Source organism: Aspergillus versicolor (assembly GCF_001890125.1).
Source record: "Aspergillus versicolor CBS 583.65 unplaced genomic scaffold ASPVEscaffold_3, whole genome shotgun sequence".
Taxonomy (NCBI): Eukaryota; Fungi; Ascomycota; class Eurotiomycetes; order Eurotiales; family Aspergillaceae; genus Aspergillus; species Aspergillus versicolor.
The window spans coordinates 635,203-650,732 of NW_024467526.1; the positions used below are offsets into that span (position 1 = coordinate 635,203).

The 15,530-nt window shown below is 50.1% G+C and overlaps 7 protein-coding genes across 7 annotated transcripts; 4 read left to right on the forward strand and 3 right to left on the reverse strand.

The window, feature by feature from the left end:
* Positions 1-380: 380 nt before the first annotated feature.
* Positions 381-1,864, forward strand: ASPVEDRAFT_26567 (indoleamine 2,3-dioxygenase; the record flags this gene model as incomplete). The annotated part of the gene is made up of 2 exons (XM_040809928.1): positions 381-671; positions 725-1,864. The coding sequence occupies 2 exons, from the start codon at positions 381-383 to the stop codon at positions 1,862-1,864; spliced, it is 1,431 nt and encodes a 476-aa protein (XP_040665557.1).
* Positions 1,865-3,501: 1,637 nt separating this feature from the next.
* ASPVEDRAFT_81387 (FAD-binding oxidoreductase) lies at positions 3,502-5,075 on the forward strand (the record flags this gene model as incomplete). Its single annotated transcript, XM_040817032.1, has 3 exons — positions 3,502-3,639; positions 3,692-4,910; positions 4,957-5,075. The coding sequence occupies 3 exons, from the start codon at positions 3,502-3,504 to the stop codon at positions 5,073-5,075; spliced, it is 1,476 nt and encodes a 491-aa protein (XP_040665558.1).
* On the reverse strand, positions 5,036-5,839 carry ASPVEDRAFT_526573 (uncharacterized protein). Its single transcript, XM_040814675.1, has one exon. It carries the CDS (start codon positions 5,783-5,785, stop codon positions 5,108-5,110), a length of 678 nt encoding a protein of 225 aa, XP_040665559.1. The 5' UTR covers positions 5,786-5,839; the 3' UTR covers positions 5,036-5,107.
* A 407-nt stretch (positions 5,840-6,246) lies between these two features.
* ASPVEDRAFT_148805 (Zn(II)2Cys6 transcription factor domain-containing protein) lies at positions 6,247-8,407 on the reverse strand. The gene is made up of 6 exons (XM_040808178.1): positions 8,253-8,407; positions 7,940-8,172; positions 7,833-7,887; positions 7,560-7,779; positions 7,364-7,500; positions 6,247-7,310 (listed from the first exon to the last, which is right to left on the reverse strand). The coding sequence occupies exons 1-6, from the start codon at positions 8,339-8,341 to the stop codon at positions 6,404-6,406; spliced, it is 1,641 nt and encodes a 546-aa protein (XP_040665560.1). The 5' UTR covers positions 8,342-8,407; the 3' UTR covers positions 6,247-6,403.
* Positions 8,408-8,606: 199 nt separating this feature from the next.
* ASPVEDRAFT_188167 (flavin-containing monooxygenase) lies at positions 8,607-10,531 on the forward strand (the record flags this gene model as incomplete). Its single annotated transcript, XM_040809029.1, has 3 exons — positions 8,607-9,207; positions 9,257-10,311; positions 10,406-10,531. Exons 1-3 carry the CDS (start codon positions 8,616-8,618, stop codon positions 10,529-10,531), a joined length of 1,773 nt encoding a protein of 590 aa, XP_040665561.1. The 5' UTR covers positions 8,607-8,615.
* Positions 10,532-10,909: 378 nt separating this feature from the next.
* On the forward strand, positions 10,910-11,828 carry ASPVEDRAFT_128257 (alpha/beta hydrolase; the record flags this gene model as incomplete). The annotated part of the gene is made up of 2 exons (XM_040806530.1): positions 10,910-11,058; positions 11,108-11,828. 2 exons carry the CDS (start codon positions 10,910-10,912, stop codon positions 11,826-11,828), a joined length of 870 nt encoding a protein of 289 aa, XP_040665562.1.
* Positions 11,829-11,911: 83 nt separating this feature from the next.
* Positions 11,912-15,480, reverse strand: ASPVEDRAFT_127645 (Pfs domain protein; the record flags this gene model as incomplete). The annotated part of the gene is made up of 3 exons (XM_040806479.1): positions 11,912-14,088; positions 14,142-14,780; positions 14,844-15,480. The coding sequence occupies 3 exons, from the start codon at positions 15,478-15,480 to the stop codon at positions 11,912-11,914; spliced, it is 3,453 nt and encodes a 1,150-aa protein (XP_040665563.1).
* Positions 15,481-15,530: the final 50 nt, after the last annotated feature.

Here is a 15,530-nt window from a genome sequence, read left to right on the forward strand (position 1 = left end):
AAACTCTGTCTCGCGGGTCTCGCGGATCTTCTTCACCCCGTTTATCTCCGGGATTGACAAATCCGCCCACACGCGCCATTTCCCTCTCTGGCCAGAGACGGGCAGAGCTATTGGATTTAACCTCCCGGGTCTCCTCGCTGGGTGGCGGTCTTTCACTTACCCCCGCCTCTTTCGTCTCACAGCGTCAGACCCTGTCAATGAGAGCTTCATGAGAGCCTATGGCTGGTGTGACCTCTGATCCTTAGATCCTGAGAGGCCTTTCTTTACGTCTCTATTTGCAAATTGTTTCCAGCCAGTCTCTGAAGGCACGTGAAACTTGGACATATTTATACCGGATTGCCTGATACCATCCTCATCTGCTTCACATCTTTTCAGTCATTATGCTTCCTCCTATCCCCATTCCAGCAGACTACGGCGTCTCGCCAGACTCTGGCTTCCTTCCCTCCGAGCCCCCTCTCGAGCAGTTACCCGACCCCTACTACTCCAAATGGGAATGGATTGCCTCAAATATCCAGGGCCTCTTGCTGAGCAGGAGGATACGCGGAGTTGTTGATGCTATGCCGTTGCTATCAACGTCATATCTCCAGACAGAACCAGAGTGGAGAAGAGCATACTCTATCCTGGGGTTCATTCTTCATAGCTACGTATGGGCTGGTCCCATGCCAGCAGAGGTATGTTGTGTTATTCCTAGATTATCACTTGACCACTGTACTAACGAAACCAGAGAATCCCACCCCAGCTGACCGTCCCCCTCCTCCAAGTTTGTGACCACCTTGAGCTACCCCCCGTAGCGTCATACGCAGGCCTAGTTCTCTGGAACTTCAAGCCGATCTTTCCGAATGAGCCACTGGGCGACTTGGATAACCTAGCCTGCATAAACACCCTCACCGGCTCGTTGGACGAGCAATGGTTTTACCTCATTTCAGTTGCCATCGAAGCCCGCGGTGGCCCCGCAATTTCATTAGTACTGCAAGCAATCGCCGGTGCTCGGGTTGGAAACACCCTCGTCGTGACGAAATGCCTGCAGGCGCTGGCGGAAATGATAGACGAGATTGGAACTTTATTGGAAAAGATGTACGAGCATTGCGACCCTTATGTGTTCTACAACCGCATCAGACCGTATCTAGCAGGGAGCAAGAATATGGCTGATGCGGGTCTTCCCAAGGGTCTGCTGTACGACGATGGGAAGAACCCCGAATACCGTCAGTACGGCGGGGGGAGTAACGCGCAGAGCTCACTGATCCAATTTATTGATATTGCCCTGGGCGTCGAGCACCGACCCACAGGAGAGACTCGTGCTGCTCCATCTGAGGAAGAAGGGGTTCCAGCAGCGCCTCGCCACGGCTTCATCCAGGAGATGCGTTCCTACATGCCTGGATCCCACCGGCGGTTCTTAGAACACACGAGCGCTGTGGCAAACATCCGCGAATACGTCGAAGCTCGCAAATCCGACAAGGCCTTGTCTCTGGCCTATGACGCATGCCTGTCGATGCTCCGATCAATGAGAACTAAACACATCCAAATGGTCTCACGGTACATCATCAACCCATCCCAAAACGCACGGGGCCGGCCCACAACAACCCTGAACCTCGCCACCGCCAGGAACAACGAGAAGCCCGACGGCAGCAAACTACGTGGCACAGGCGGCACCGCACTGATCCCGTTCCTCAAGCAGGCTCGAGACGAGACGGGCGAGCCCGCGGTCGACGCCTGGGCCCGGAGATTGCTGACCACCGGGTCTGTGGAACCAGGCTTTGCATCGCTGAGTAAATTGGGCGAGCATCCCGATGGACACCTGCAGGTGGTTGGTCTATCGGGGACGTGGGCTGCAGATGATAGCGAGGGCGGAATATGCCATTGGTAGACAATCAGTAGTCGGAAGCTTCATTTTCGTCCGGGAGGGTTATTGAATGCACCGCTACGCATTGCATTGCGTATTTTTACATACTACAGAGTTAATTAATGAGCGTGTTCCATGATACCGTTTAACGATGCAATGTCAATATTTTTAAGCCCGTCTATTAATTCTCAAAGCCTCTATTAAATCCGGGAATGTATCTCTGGTTTCCACGTAGACCGAAGCTCTATCTGCAACTCGAGAGTCAATAAACCCCGGTAATTTAACTTTAAAATCATTACCCGGACGCACAGGTAATCGGACAGCTTCACCCCAGGGTAATAACTTACCCTGGTCCTGATTTACCCGGTGTCGTTCGAGGTCCCAGATCCCCGGACTATGCCCCTGCCTTCCATCTGATTCCGATCACTTAGTCTGCTGAACTTAGGCATGGCTTGTGTGTTATTGAATTTTGCCTTATACCTGATAGTCGCGAGACGATATTTTGCTTATTGCTTAGCCTAGCAAAGTCCATCCAGGCGATTGGAAGACGACATACCTTAACAATATCATGATCTCCCATATCTGCTTAGGACATAGTGTTAGTAACATCCTACTAAGACAGCCCCAGCCCAGTCACACAGACCTAGACCGGAACGACAGTACCTATCAGGTAGGTCAGGCCAGGTCGGGTCGCACAGTGCTGTACGACGTCGGAGCTTATGTCCCACCACTACGGAACTGAGCTTGAAGCTTTGCCTAGCAGCTGTGAAGTGATAGTGATGGTAATGGTCGTTCATCCGGCCATCCCCGATGCTGTGTTCCGTGAGGGAGTGTTTTGTTTGTAAGGCACGGCGTAGGGCAGGGTATGGAGATTAGGACTTGGGTAACTGCTGCTTCCTAGTCCTGCTGTCTGTACAGTCAAGGGCAGGTTACTGTCACATCATATTATATAACGGTGCAGATATGCAGTGCTGTACAGAAGTGTTTAGTTATTTAATTTGGTTTTGGTGGTAGCTGTGTGATTACTGTGCAGCATGGGATGAAGCTGGTGATATATGGTCCACGAATTATTCCGAGAAAAACAGAACACTCTGCAGTTATAGTAGAATAAAGCCATTGAGATGGTTAGGTCTCAAGAAATTGATCACTTTGGCAAGTATTCAAAACAATGGTGAATTTATATCGACCTTTGGAAGTCCGACTGCATTACCCTCCGCAATACCTGCATATTACTCGATTTCCATAACTTAAAGATCACAATCATCTATGATATTCAATACTTACTGTTAATATGTTTATCCAACCCTCTCCTTGCTGACGTCATTGCTGTCAAAGTGCATACAAGCCAGAGCCATGGATCACACCCCGTCGTTGTTCGCTACGATTGCCTCTATTAAAGCCATCACTAACACCGAGTCCGAATTTCCGCCGCTCGTCTGAAGGTACTCCCAGGTTGCGCATCTATAGCACTGGGCCCTGAGGTATCCATGGTAAGAAGAGCGCATGCCGGGATGGCCTGATCTGATGCCCAGACTAGACTGTTTGCCACAGATTGATTAAATTGCCTCCAACTTAACATTGGCACTCTTCTCGGGTTAAGAATGCTTCTTTTCTATCCTACATTGAATATTAAATAAAAAAGGAAAGAAAAAAGAAGAACAATGCCCTTCCTACCCTTCTCCAACATCCTCAGCCTGAGGAAAGAACTCGAGGGAACCCACGCTGAGATCTTAACATGGGGATGCGACGGCTACAACAACAGCGTCAAGCAATGGAGTGAAACATGCGATACGGAAATTGTAAGAACCTCCATCCCTTATAATGAAAGGCTTAGAAAACTGACCATTCTAGGGCGCGACGGTCCGGGTGACATCAGCCTCAGAAGCAGCAACCGTAGTCCGATTCGCAGCACAGCATAGTGTCCCATTCACCGTGAAGGGCGGAGGATACTCGACGAGCGGCGCTTCAACTTCCCATGGTGGTATTGTCCTTGATCTATCCCGGCTGCGCAGGATCCATGTAGATCCGCAATTGCGCGTTGTCACGGCCCAGGGCGGGGCGTTGTGGGAGGATATTGATGTTGCGGCTGCACAGTACGGACTCGCTGTGGTTGGGAGTACACTCAGCCATATTGGGGCTGCTGGGGCGACGCTGGGGGGTGGGTATGGGTGGTTGACTGGCCAGTATGGGCTGGCGATTGACAACCTGCTCTGGGTGCGGGTGATCCTAGCTGATGGGAGTGTGGTAACGGCATCTGAAGAGGAGTATTCGGACTTATTCTGGGCTATTCGAGGCGCGGGACAGAGCTTTGGGGTTGCTCTTGAGCTGGGGTTCCGCGCGCATAGACAGGAACATCCTGTGTTTGCTGGGACGCTGCTCTTCGAGGCGGACAAGTTGTCTGCGATTGTCGAGTTTGCGAACAAGTTTGAGACCATCACCGATGGGAAGCAGGGTTTCTGGTTTGGATTCAGAATGCAAGATCAGATGGCGCAGTGTTCTATCTTGGTGGTTGTGTTCTATAACGGACCGGAAGAAGCTGCAAAGGAGTTCTTTGCGCCGTTGTTGTCACTAGAATCGGTGATGGATGGGACAAAAATGCTTCCATATGATAGCCTCAATGGTGTACTTGCCACCGCAGAGACTCAGCCTCCTGATAGCCTGACTGGGGTTGAAGCGCCTTATCCAGCAGAGAAAGCCGTGAGCCCTAGGAGGAGTCTGCGGGGGTCGAATATCACCCTCCCTCTGGGCGCGGGTTTTGTGTTTGAGATATACAACGAGTTCGATAACTTATTGAGGCACTATCCACAGGCAAGAGACAGCAGATTACTCTTCGAGCTGATACCAAACAAGCAGATCAGAGCAGTCTCTAACCAGGCCACCGCATTTGCGAGCCGCGGAACTTACTACAACGTCAGCACACTCTTTGAATGGGACGATGCAGGCCTGGATGACAGGATCAAGTCACTACAAGAGGACTTGATGAGTCGGATTGGGGATGAGGGAGGCATATCAAGGAAATCTGATTACAATGTGTCAAAACATGGAACGGGGCTATATGCAAACTATGCCAGTACGTCCACTGCAGCCATCCCAAGACGGAATACTAACAAATACAGGCCCTAAAGTACCCCTGGAGACAATATTTGGGGATAATCTCCCTCGTCTGCGCGAACTGAAGAAGAAATACGACCCGCAGAATACATTCAGGAAGTGGCACAACATGACCATCAAATAGCAAACATGATATACTTCAAATACACACTCTGCTCAACCAATTTTCATAGCCGCCTCTGCAATCTTCACAGCCTCCAGCTCCTGAGTCTTGATAACACTCACCAAGTAATTCGTCCCATAATCGGACGCCGCATGCACAATCACATTATCCCCATACCCACAATCCCTCTCACCAGGCTCCGCCTCCGTATACTCGGCAAAGCTCTCCCTCGTAACTCCATCCTGTTGCGAAAGCAACACAGCACTCGCAAGCCCCCTCGCCTCTTCATAACTCTCAAACGTCCCCTGCACCGTGATATCCCGGACCACACCCCCTTCATCCCCCGTATACTCCACAGCCGCCTGGACAACATAATAAAGCGGAACCCCAACCCTCCCATCCGCAAGATCACTTGTCAGATTCTTATCATTCAGCGTCGTATCAATCCGCACCCGGAACGCTGTTCCATCAGGTGCAGTGGCGTAGACGACCAGATGCGGCGTGCCGTTCTGCTTCTCGAGCAGGGAGTGCTTGGTCTCGTAGTGCTCGAACCAGTCCCGTTCGTAGCCGGCCTCGTAGAGACAACTGTGCGCGGCTGCTTTTGCTGCGAGGAGGGAGGTGTATGTCCCCGGGATGCGAACCTTCTCGACGACGTTGTTAGGGTTTTTCCCGATGTGTGAAGTTGTGAGGAGGACGTGGTAGAGGTGTTCTGGGGTGGTTGTTTCGGCCATGATTTTATCACTATTATTGTTATTTATTATTTATTACTATTTCATGGAGAGGTGGTTTTATTTTTATTTTATTATTCTTTTCTCCGGTTTTCTCTTAAATAAATCGGTTATATACGGGTGGTGGAAGTTTGGTACACCACTCACACCACCGCGAATCGTCATCGTCATCAGGCCTCCAAACTGCTGGCTAGACCATTGTTAGATATTACAGCCGTGGAACTCTTTCGGCCGGAAAGATGACTTGAATGCTGTTTTATCCATCCAGTGTTCTCGGGAATCGGCTAATGTAAAGACCATATCAACTATAGCAACTCGCTTGAATACACCTTTACTGAAGAACCCAATTCAAGCCTACTTAGACTTGACCACTGTTATAAGGGAGGCAGTTACTGTATCTGTTTCTTTGATGTCACCAGAAGATAGAGCCTTGTCTGTATCTAGCCGTTTAAGGCAGCATAAATGGGTGTTCCAACATCTCGATCTCATTGGTTAGGGCTTAAATAATTGATGAATATTTGTATTGATCCAAATATCGAAGAGGGAAATATTCGAAACCACTGCCATAAAATACAAATTAGCATTAGCTGAATTTTATACTTTTATACTGCTTTTATGTCATCAACCGTAAGTCTTCTTCATCTGAGCCCATATATTCGCTCCAAATCCCTTTCCATCGCGAGATGATGCGGCTGGCCAGGCAAACATTGCTAGCCGAGATTGCACAACATTCCAATCTGTCGTTCCAGTGACAGCACTCCAGGCTCGAACACAATCGCCAAACCATTCATAGAGATCCTGAAGCTCCGCCTCACACGGCCATTTTTCAGGCGTGGAGGTCCACGTATCAATACTCATATGTTGAGACAGAGCTAGAGCACCGAGAAACGCCTTCCAGAACCAAAGGGATTGACGAAAGCTACCGTGAATTCCGCCCAGATCGGGACGGGTCTGTTCGACGTCCCGCTTCAATATTAGAATGATGCGGTACAGGAGCCGGTACTCGAGTGGCTCGCCTGCGTTGAGGATGTTGAGCACACTGTGCATGTACAGCTCCACTACTGCAGAGATGCCGCTCCACGAGGAGTGAAGGAGTGGTTGCGACGGCGTTTCTCCAGGGCCTTGGTTCTCATTATCATTGGCAAAAGATGATATGTGAGAAGTAACCAGAATCAGGAGGAGCTTTGTAGGACCGCCATCGTTCCAGACTCGGTTAATATTCTCAGCTGTGGGATTGGCGCAAACCCGATCTGCTGCCTCTGTCATGTTTCTGAGGCAGTCGATGATAGGCACAGCATCTACTGATTTACGCCGACTGCCATGAATCGGGGGCGGGCTGAAAAAATACGGGAACAGGCGTACAGCCTTTAATCTGGTTTCAAGGCCACCGGGCTCTATTTTATGCCACATTTTCATGAGACGCAAGGCCTCGGCTGAGGAATCGTCGTTGGGGTCGATACCATGGGCCATGCGAAAGAGCGTAAAGTCTTCAAGACGACTTTTCAAGGCAAGTACAAAGCATGATGCTCTATATAATGTCCTGTTAGTGGATGATCCTTTTCAGGATCGCCGAATACTTACAGAAGAAGATAGCGACTAGCGAGCTCGCTATCTATATCATCGTTATTATGGGCATTGGCTGCCGGTCCATGAGAGTCGAAAAGGGTCATGACACCGTTGAGGTGAGTCTCTGCAGCAGCCAGGTTACCAAGGCACGCCTGTAAGACGAATTAGGTAATGTATTAACGTAAGCCATTAGGCGAGACATTATTCTCACCTCAGATAGGGAGATCGTCAAGATCTGTCTCACACAGGCGAGAAAGGTTTTGGAGCCAGCAGCCCCAAGCCAAGAATTGACGATGCGTATGCTCTCAACCTTGTGGAAAAGAAAAGCGGACTCATAATCCTGCAAATTGCCGGTGTTCCAGCAATAGTGGATACCCGCAAGCAGAAGCGTACTTCGGAGTGCATGTTCATCGTGCGTTGCCAGAGCAATACTAAAAGGTATGGATTTACTTCAATGATAGAGCACTAGGTTTGTCGAACTAACCAGTCATATTTTGGATCTGCTGGAGCCACCGAAAAGGCCATCCCGGTGTGATAGACTGGAGTAGACCGAGTTAGTAATGTCAATGTTCAGTGATGACCGCAACGTACAGTAGTGGTATAATTCTTGTGACTTGAACGGCATTTTGATAGGAAGTGTATCAAAAGGGTCCATGGCCGAACCCGGTGCCAACTTTCGACCAGTCAAGCCATCTGCCTTTTCCAATGCCCATGGAGCTTGCTGACCAGGTGGGAGTACATTCTTTTGCAGCATCCTTCGATCCCGAAGTGGGACCACTGGGGCAGCATATTTGCATGATCGGTTACCAGCAAGGCATGTTTGGCTGCCGAGATAACTTTTAGCAAACCCATATCGGCACAAAGCACTCTGACAACTCTGAATTCTGACTAGTTGAGTACATACCATGATGGACGGTGCTCGTCGCATCGGACGTGACGTTGTCTGCAGGTCAGACATCCGGCTCTACTCCGAGTATTCCCTCTCTGCGACATCCAGATGACCGGTATCCGCGTCTCCTTAGTGTCTTGGACAGATTGTCGGTGATGGAGGAGTTGTGGATGCGAATCGTGCTTGTTCAGCTGAAGACGTCAGCAGTCAGCACGGGATATCGCTCTTTCCTATTTGGGACGAACAGTCGAGGCTAAACCGCTTTGGGACGAATACGCGAGTATACTTCTAATAATACAAACTTGGAGATATCTAGACTGCGAATATAAATACCCTCTTTAACATGATGAATGAAAGTAATTCACTTCTCTATCAGCCATGTATGATAACTATCCACCCCTGGCGGCTTTGCCGCAGCTCACCCTACACCCTTCCGTGGACCCTGAACGCCTCGATGCAGCCAAAATCGTCAATGACTGGCTTTCCTCTTTCACCGAGAGTCTGTCCCAGCGCCGATCGGAAGATATACTAGGCCACTTCCTTGAAACAGAGTCGTGGTGGCGAGATTTCGTTTCTTTCTCGTGGGATATCGCATGTCATAACGGAGCCGAGACTATATGCAACTACCTCAGCAGTTCAAATGTTGAGTTCGCAGAGCCTAAAGCAGATCAGCCCGGCGCATTACAGCCACAGCTGGCGGATATGGGCGGTCTGCGGTTCATCCAGTCCGGGTTTGGCTTCAGGACCAGTTTCGGCACTGGGAGGGGGTTTCTGAGGCTGGCCAATGTTGGACCGGATCAGTGGAAGGCTTGGACGGTTTTCACCGTGATTGAGAAGTTGAATGGACACGATGAGCTGTTTTCACGCAGGGCAAAGGAAGCCGAGATGCAGGGTGGTGCCTCTAGTAGTGGAACGCCAGCAGCAAGCGACCAGACTGACAGTAACCTGCAAGTCTTGGTAGTTGGAGCAGGTGAGACATCGAGCTTATTCCTTTATAGACGTATCGCTAATATCACCAGGCCAATCTGGACTTGCCCTTGCTGCGCATCTGCAGCACCTAGGCATCACATATCTGGTCGTAGACAAGGCATCTCAAGCCGGAGACTCCTGGCGAGCCAGATACGACACGATCAAATCGCATACTCCTACATTCTCAGACCACTATCCCTTCCTGAAATACCCCAGCAACTGGCCGCGTTTCCTCGACAAGGAACACATTATCAAATGGATGGCCCACTATGGGGATATCATGGGCCTCAACATCAAGCGGGCCACCCTCGCGAGTAAAATCGAGTACAACAAGCTAACGCAGCGGTATTCGGTCGAGCTTCAGAGCAAGGACAGCACCCAGACTATCACTCCCAAGCATGTTGTGCTAGCCACAGGGTTGTTTAGTACTACGCCGATTGAACCTGCATTCCCTGGAAAGGATCTATTCAGGGGCCAGGTCTACCACACAGCGGAACATCAATCGGCAGCCTTGGTGCCAGACGTGCAGAACAAAACAGTTACAATAATCGGAGCTGGAACCAGCGCGCACGACGTCGCTCAGGATTTCGTCAACCACGGGGCCAAGTCTGTAACGATGGTTCAGCGTCAGCCTATCTACGTTATATCCCTTGACTCGAGTGAAAAGATCCAGATGGTGCTGTGGAACACACCGGGAGTGAGTACCGAGGACGCAGACCTTCTAGGCAACTCGCTGCCAACTGCTGTTGTTCGCACTCTTAGTGTTGGTGCGACACAGATGATGTCGGCGAACGATAAAGCCATGCTAGATGGTCTGGAAAGGGCCGGACTGGCAGTGAAAAGGGGAGAACAAGGCGACAGCTTGATAGACCATCAGCTCATCAAAGCAGGCCATTTTTACATTGACCAAGGAGCATCCCAAATGATCATCGACGGCCGGATTCAGATTCGGAGATGTGCAGAGGGTGTGCAGGGGTACTCCCCAGAGGGAATAGTCCTGGCCGATGGAACGGAAGTCAAGTCTGATATTATTATTCTGGCAACGGGCTTCGAACCCAGTGCCAAAGCAATTGAGGCGCTGATGGGTAGGGCTGTGATGGACAAGGTAGGAGAGATGTGTACTTTGGATGATAGCCAGGAACGGATCGGGGTAAGTCTGCATTGATTTATTTCAGCTTGTGTTGGCTAATTGCTTGTAGGTCTGGAGACCGACTGGGATGCCAGGATTCTGGTATACGACTGGGAGTTTTCTGTGGTCGAGACAGTTCGCTCCCATTCTCGCTTTACAGATTGATGCTATAGAGCGGGGGATGAACAGACAGTAGACAAATTTTCGATTAGAGCTAGATATAAATAAAGACGAGACACTACAATATATCTTTTCTTATCCGATTGAAGACAAATATGTAGTGTATAAAACCAAAACAGTCCAGTAAGATTATACAAAGGAAAATAAGAAACACGAAAGCCAAGGTGACCTGTTATCTGATCAGATAATCTCAGTCCATTAATTTGAATTTAACCCAGCAGGGAGATTATATAGAGACCAATAAGCAGCAGAGCAGGGGCCGATTGTTACTCGACCTGGCATTGCCAACTCCCGAATACGAGGTCGGAGGGGCCAAGGAGATCCAGACACGAGTTTTGCAGATATAATTCTGGTCATTCCTTGCTTGCCTTCCACCACTACAGAGTGCGAAATCATGCGTTCGAGACCAGCTCAAGTGTGCATTCCGCACTCCGAGAACTGGGACATCCAGTCCCCCAGCGGAGAGCACTATATCATCCAGATCTCCTGGCCACTGCACTGGACCGAAGACGATCTCTCAGCCAAGAAACTAGCACCGGTTATGTGAGTCACGACGCTTTCAATCCTAGTGTACTGCATCTGACGCAAGCAGATATATCGTGGATGGCAATGCGCTGTTCATGACAGCAACCGAGGCCGCCTGGCGACGAGCCACAGGGCCACACTACTCTGGCGGAGGAATCGTCGTGGCAATCGGATATCCCCTCGAAGGACAAGTCTATGACAAGCCGCGTCGAGCATTTGACATGACGCCGCCCTGTCCTGATGCACCGGAAGAGTTTGGAGGAGCCAACGCTTTTCTAGAATTTATAAACCAGGATGTGCGAGAGCTTGTGAGATCGAGATTCCACCAACTGACTATAACCCGGGAGGCTCTGTTTGGGCATTCCTACGGGGGCCTCTTCGTGCTGCATGCTCTTTTCACAAGCCCTTCACTTTTTGACTGTTACATGGCTAGTAGTCCTTCGCTCGAGTGGGCTGACTATTATATCTTAAAGGAGGAGAAGGAATATATTGGGAGGTCTGATCTGGCTACCCCCGGTCTTATGATGTTCTTTGGGTCCTACGAGCAAGATCCCCCTCGGTGGCATGGCGAGACTCAGGAACGTTACGACCAGCGAAAGGCTGTGGCAGCGGCGCGAGGAACGGGGATTAATATAAAGAAGATGCGCAAAAGATTACAGGGTAGCGAGAAACTCTCTGCGGTAACCTTGAATGAGTACGAGGGAGAGGACCATGGTAGTGTGATGGCTTGCGCGTTGAGCCGTGCCCTGACAACCTTTTTCGAAGAATGGCCGCTGGATGGAAATTGACATTATGAAACCAGTCTTGACCTTGGATGGAGTGTAAGAGTGGACCGGCACTAGTTTTGGACTGGTAGAATAGGAAACCCTGACTACTCCTCGCTCTCAGGACGTATATGAGACAAAAGCAACTTTGCAAAAGCCGCCGCCGAAGCGGCAGCATACTTCTGCCAAAGTTTATTCTTGTGGCTATCGCAGTAGTCACAAATACCGCGGATAATCAGCGATGGTAGGGTATTCATGATCCCTGCTGCCTCCATCTCGAAGCACAGCACGTTGTGCTCCTCGCCCCATCTGTCCCGCGTTGCCGCGTCCCGTATGACCTTGTTTCCGGACGCAATGGTGCCGTAGTGTATCACCGGCTGGGATGATTGTCTCTGTGGCCTTTGTTGCTCGTTATCACGGCTACAATTGGTACATGTGCGTTCGCCCACGGGATGCGGATAGGAAGGCATATATAACGTGTCATTCTCAGCACCGGGATAGCGATACTCCTCTTCCAAGTCTTCGATGTGTTGGAGATAGTCCTTTAGAGGATCCTTTGTAAGGGCCGGGTCAGACTGCATCTCACTCAGAACAGATCGGACCCGGCGTGGCGCCGAGTCCAGACATCCATTGATTTGGAATACGCCCTTATCCAGAGCCTTTTCCATATCGTACGGCAGTACGCCTGGATTGGCCCCCTGACGTTTACTCACAACGACATCTCCTAGTCGGATATCATTTTGCGAGGGAACGCCCCCACCTATCCCCACTAGGAGACAGATTCGGAGATGCGGGAAACTGCGCTTCATGTTTGAGGCCACATCTGCTGCGGGGTTTGTTCCGTATTCACCGTCTGGAAGACAGGTCGATACGACGTTGTGCTTGCACATACTCCCAAAGACATAGGCATTCTGGTCATATCTAGGAACCGATATACCGCCATGGGAAGCATCGAATAGGAGTCGGACGGCTTTGAGCTCTGTAGAGAGGGCGCATATAATACCGATCGTGTAATCGTCCGAGGTCATGGGCGCAGTAGAGGCGGCGGTTGAGCGGGATAAAGGTGTGTTGATGGGCTCCGACGAAAATTGAGAGTCATCAAATCCCCTGATTGACCCAGATGCAGCATATATATCAGAAGCAGAAGAATGTGCCATCCCTCCAATGCCACTGTCATAGTAGGACGGAGAGGCATCAAGCTGAGGGGTAGTGAGAGGCTGAGGGGAGGGCTCGCCAAGATCACCCCAATACCATGGATACAACGTGTTATGGCCAAAGATAAAGGCCCCGTTATCCATATTCTGATGGACTGCGCACTTCGCTTCTAGACGGTCACCCATGCTGGACGGGAGCAAGACCTGGACCAAGTCAGAATGAGTACTCCCATCCCCAGATAAACAATCGCAAGTGCAAGGAAGACCTTCTGGGATATACCAGATGTGTTCATCCGTGAGTCTGACTGGCGTAGAGAATGGGTTACCGCGCCCTGCGGCAATGATTTCCTGAAGGTCTGCACTGCAGACGGCCATGTAGAACAGTCCACTCGGCACCGTCGACCATTTAGGACAGTTATCTGCTGGCCGTATAATGTCGCCAAAGTCTCGGCCGAATAGTGTTATAGCATCAATCGTCTTGATCAAGTCCATCCAAGACCTGGCGGACGCGTCGAGCGTAGCTGCCCGCGGATGAGCTGGATCACGCTCGTTCGCGATGTCGTCGAAATCCCATCCCTCTAGGGCTGACCTAGTCATACCAGCAGTAGGGTCTTTGTTTAGTGTCCCGGACTGATAGTCGATCATCTTTTCCATCACTTCATAGAACCTAGTGACCTGGTCTCGGAAACGTACATGTTCGTCATCATCGGCATATACCGTCAATTCCAGGTTACTTTTATCGGATAAAACCCATCCTGCAGAGTCTGGTCGATATAAGCGGTGCTCTCTGATTTTTGAAGGGTCAAATAATGTTAAAGCTGAAAATTCACTATCCTTCTCTTTCTCTAGGGACGTGCGAACGAGATGCAAGAGAGCAGTGGCTCCATTAATCAACCACCCACGCTTGCTTGCTTCGTCCCAGATCAAAACGAAACGTTTCTTGATCCACTTGAGCCTCTTCGTGTAGCCATTGCGAGTAACATGTGCCGGGATATCTTTATTTCCAATGCTTATTGCTGGGCCTCCCCACACGATCTGCCCCATGGATATGGACAGGTTGCGCAAAGGTGAATCATAAGGCACGCCTGGGAGGTTGGAGTTTTTGACTTCGTAGTTTGCATCCGAGGCCCCTATGTGTGTCAGTTAGGGTGGTGGTAATGGCTTCATAGGAATGGTTATGTACCTGCATAGAGCTTCATCTCAGAACACCACCCGAGGATATGACGAGCATTTTGAAGGTCATATGTAGACACGTTCGTGGCGCATAGGGAAGCCGCCTGATTATAAGAAATCCGATCGCCACTGGAGTTAAATAATAAATGCCACATTATCAGATCGTCACGATACATTGTCGGCACAACGATTGCTGAAAAGCCCTTGATAAAGACACCCCCTGCGAAAGAATTGACATGGTTGGTTTTGCACAGTACCGCCATCATACCCAGAGGTATTTGGAGTCCTTGATATACAGTGGACCTTCGTGGTATCCTATAACCCTCTACAACGAGCGGGTTCCTGAATAGGTTGTGCCAACACTGACCGTTGGACGTGCCGCTCTCGACTTCACTTTCTTGCCGAGTATTGAAGCTGATGACGGCTCCGAATTCATCGCTGCGATTAGGCAGTTGCCAGCATGAGATACTTGGACTGCAGTAGGCAACCCCTTCTGCGTAGGGTGAGGAGCGCAGAGCAGAGCCCATCCAAGCAAGGATTTCCCCTATCTCAGCCACACTGGGTACAGGTCCTTCCACTTGAATAGCAAGAGATTGTTTCTGATCAGGATGCATTTCAGCCACGAGAAAAACATCGTTCTGTAAGGTCACTGTGCGATAAAGCCATCGTTAGTATACTGTAGAAGAGCAGCTGAGATAGACCCAGCACCTACGTGAAGTCGCCTCGGTCTCACGATCTCGAGCAAACTCTTGTACCAGGTTGAGTATCTCAAGACCGATAACCGGCCAAGTCTGCTGGAGATACTGGGCGCATGTTGCTGCTTGTGCGATGGAGGCGGTGCCTGTCAGGGTGATGGCATCACGTATTGCAGTTTCCGGGGCACCCTGGTAGCACTGCCCTTGGACAAAATGGATTGGATTCCATTCAACTATGAATAACATCTGTACAGCAGAAGGAGGAACCTTTATGCGTATTGTTTCGGGAGTACGAATGGCAGCGTAAATTTTTCCTCTAATGTTGTCAACCATGCTTCGCGTCGCAGGTGCCAACAGGCATTCGTTGCGGACATCTGCTAGGAGCTTTTGGTATGCTGGGGATTCTTCTATGAGCGTAGCATATTCCTGAATTTTTGGAAAAGCCGGACCGGCCTGGAGATTAGCGCGATATGTGAAGGTTCCCTCACTTCTTTCAGAGGAAGGCCTTTCCCTTATCCATGCCTCCAGTGCCGCCTTTTGCAGTCCTTCCAACTCTATTCGCGCCTGCAACTCGCCTTGTATTTGGTCTTTGTCTTGTGTTTGGAAGTCTTCTTCCTCCTTTAGACGTGCGATCAAATTATCTACCGATTCCATATCTTCCCTCAACATAAAATCTCTAAAGCAAAGCGTGATGTCGCTACACG

Coding starts and splice junctions, on each gene's coding strand:
- ASPVEDRAFT_526573 (XM_040814675.1), bottom strand. CDS start 5,785: ATGGCCGAAACAACCACCCCAGAACACCTCTACCACGTCCTCCTCACA.
- ASPVEDRAFT_148805 (XM_040808178.1), bottom strand. CDS start 8,341: ATGTCGCAGAGAGGGAATACTCGGAGTAGAGCCGGATGTCTGACCTGC. Junction 8,173..8,252: donor GACGAGCACCGTCCATCATG/GTATGTACTCAA, acceptor TTATCTCGGCAG/CCAAACATGCCTTGCTGGTA. Junction 7,311..7,363: donor GCTAGTCGCTATCTTCTTCT/GTAAGTATTCGG, acceptor GACATTATATAG/AGCATCATGCTTTGTACTTG.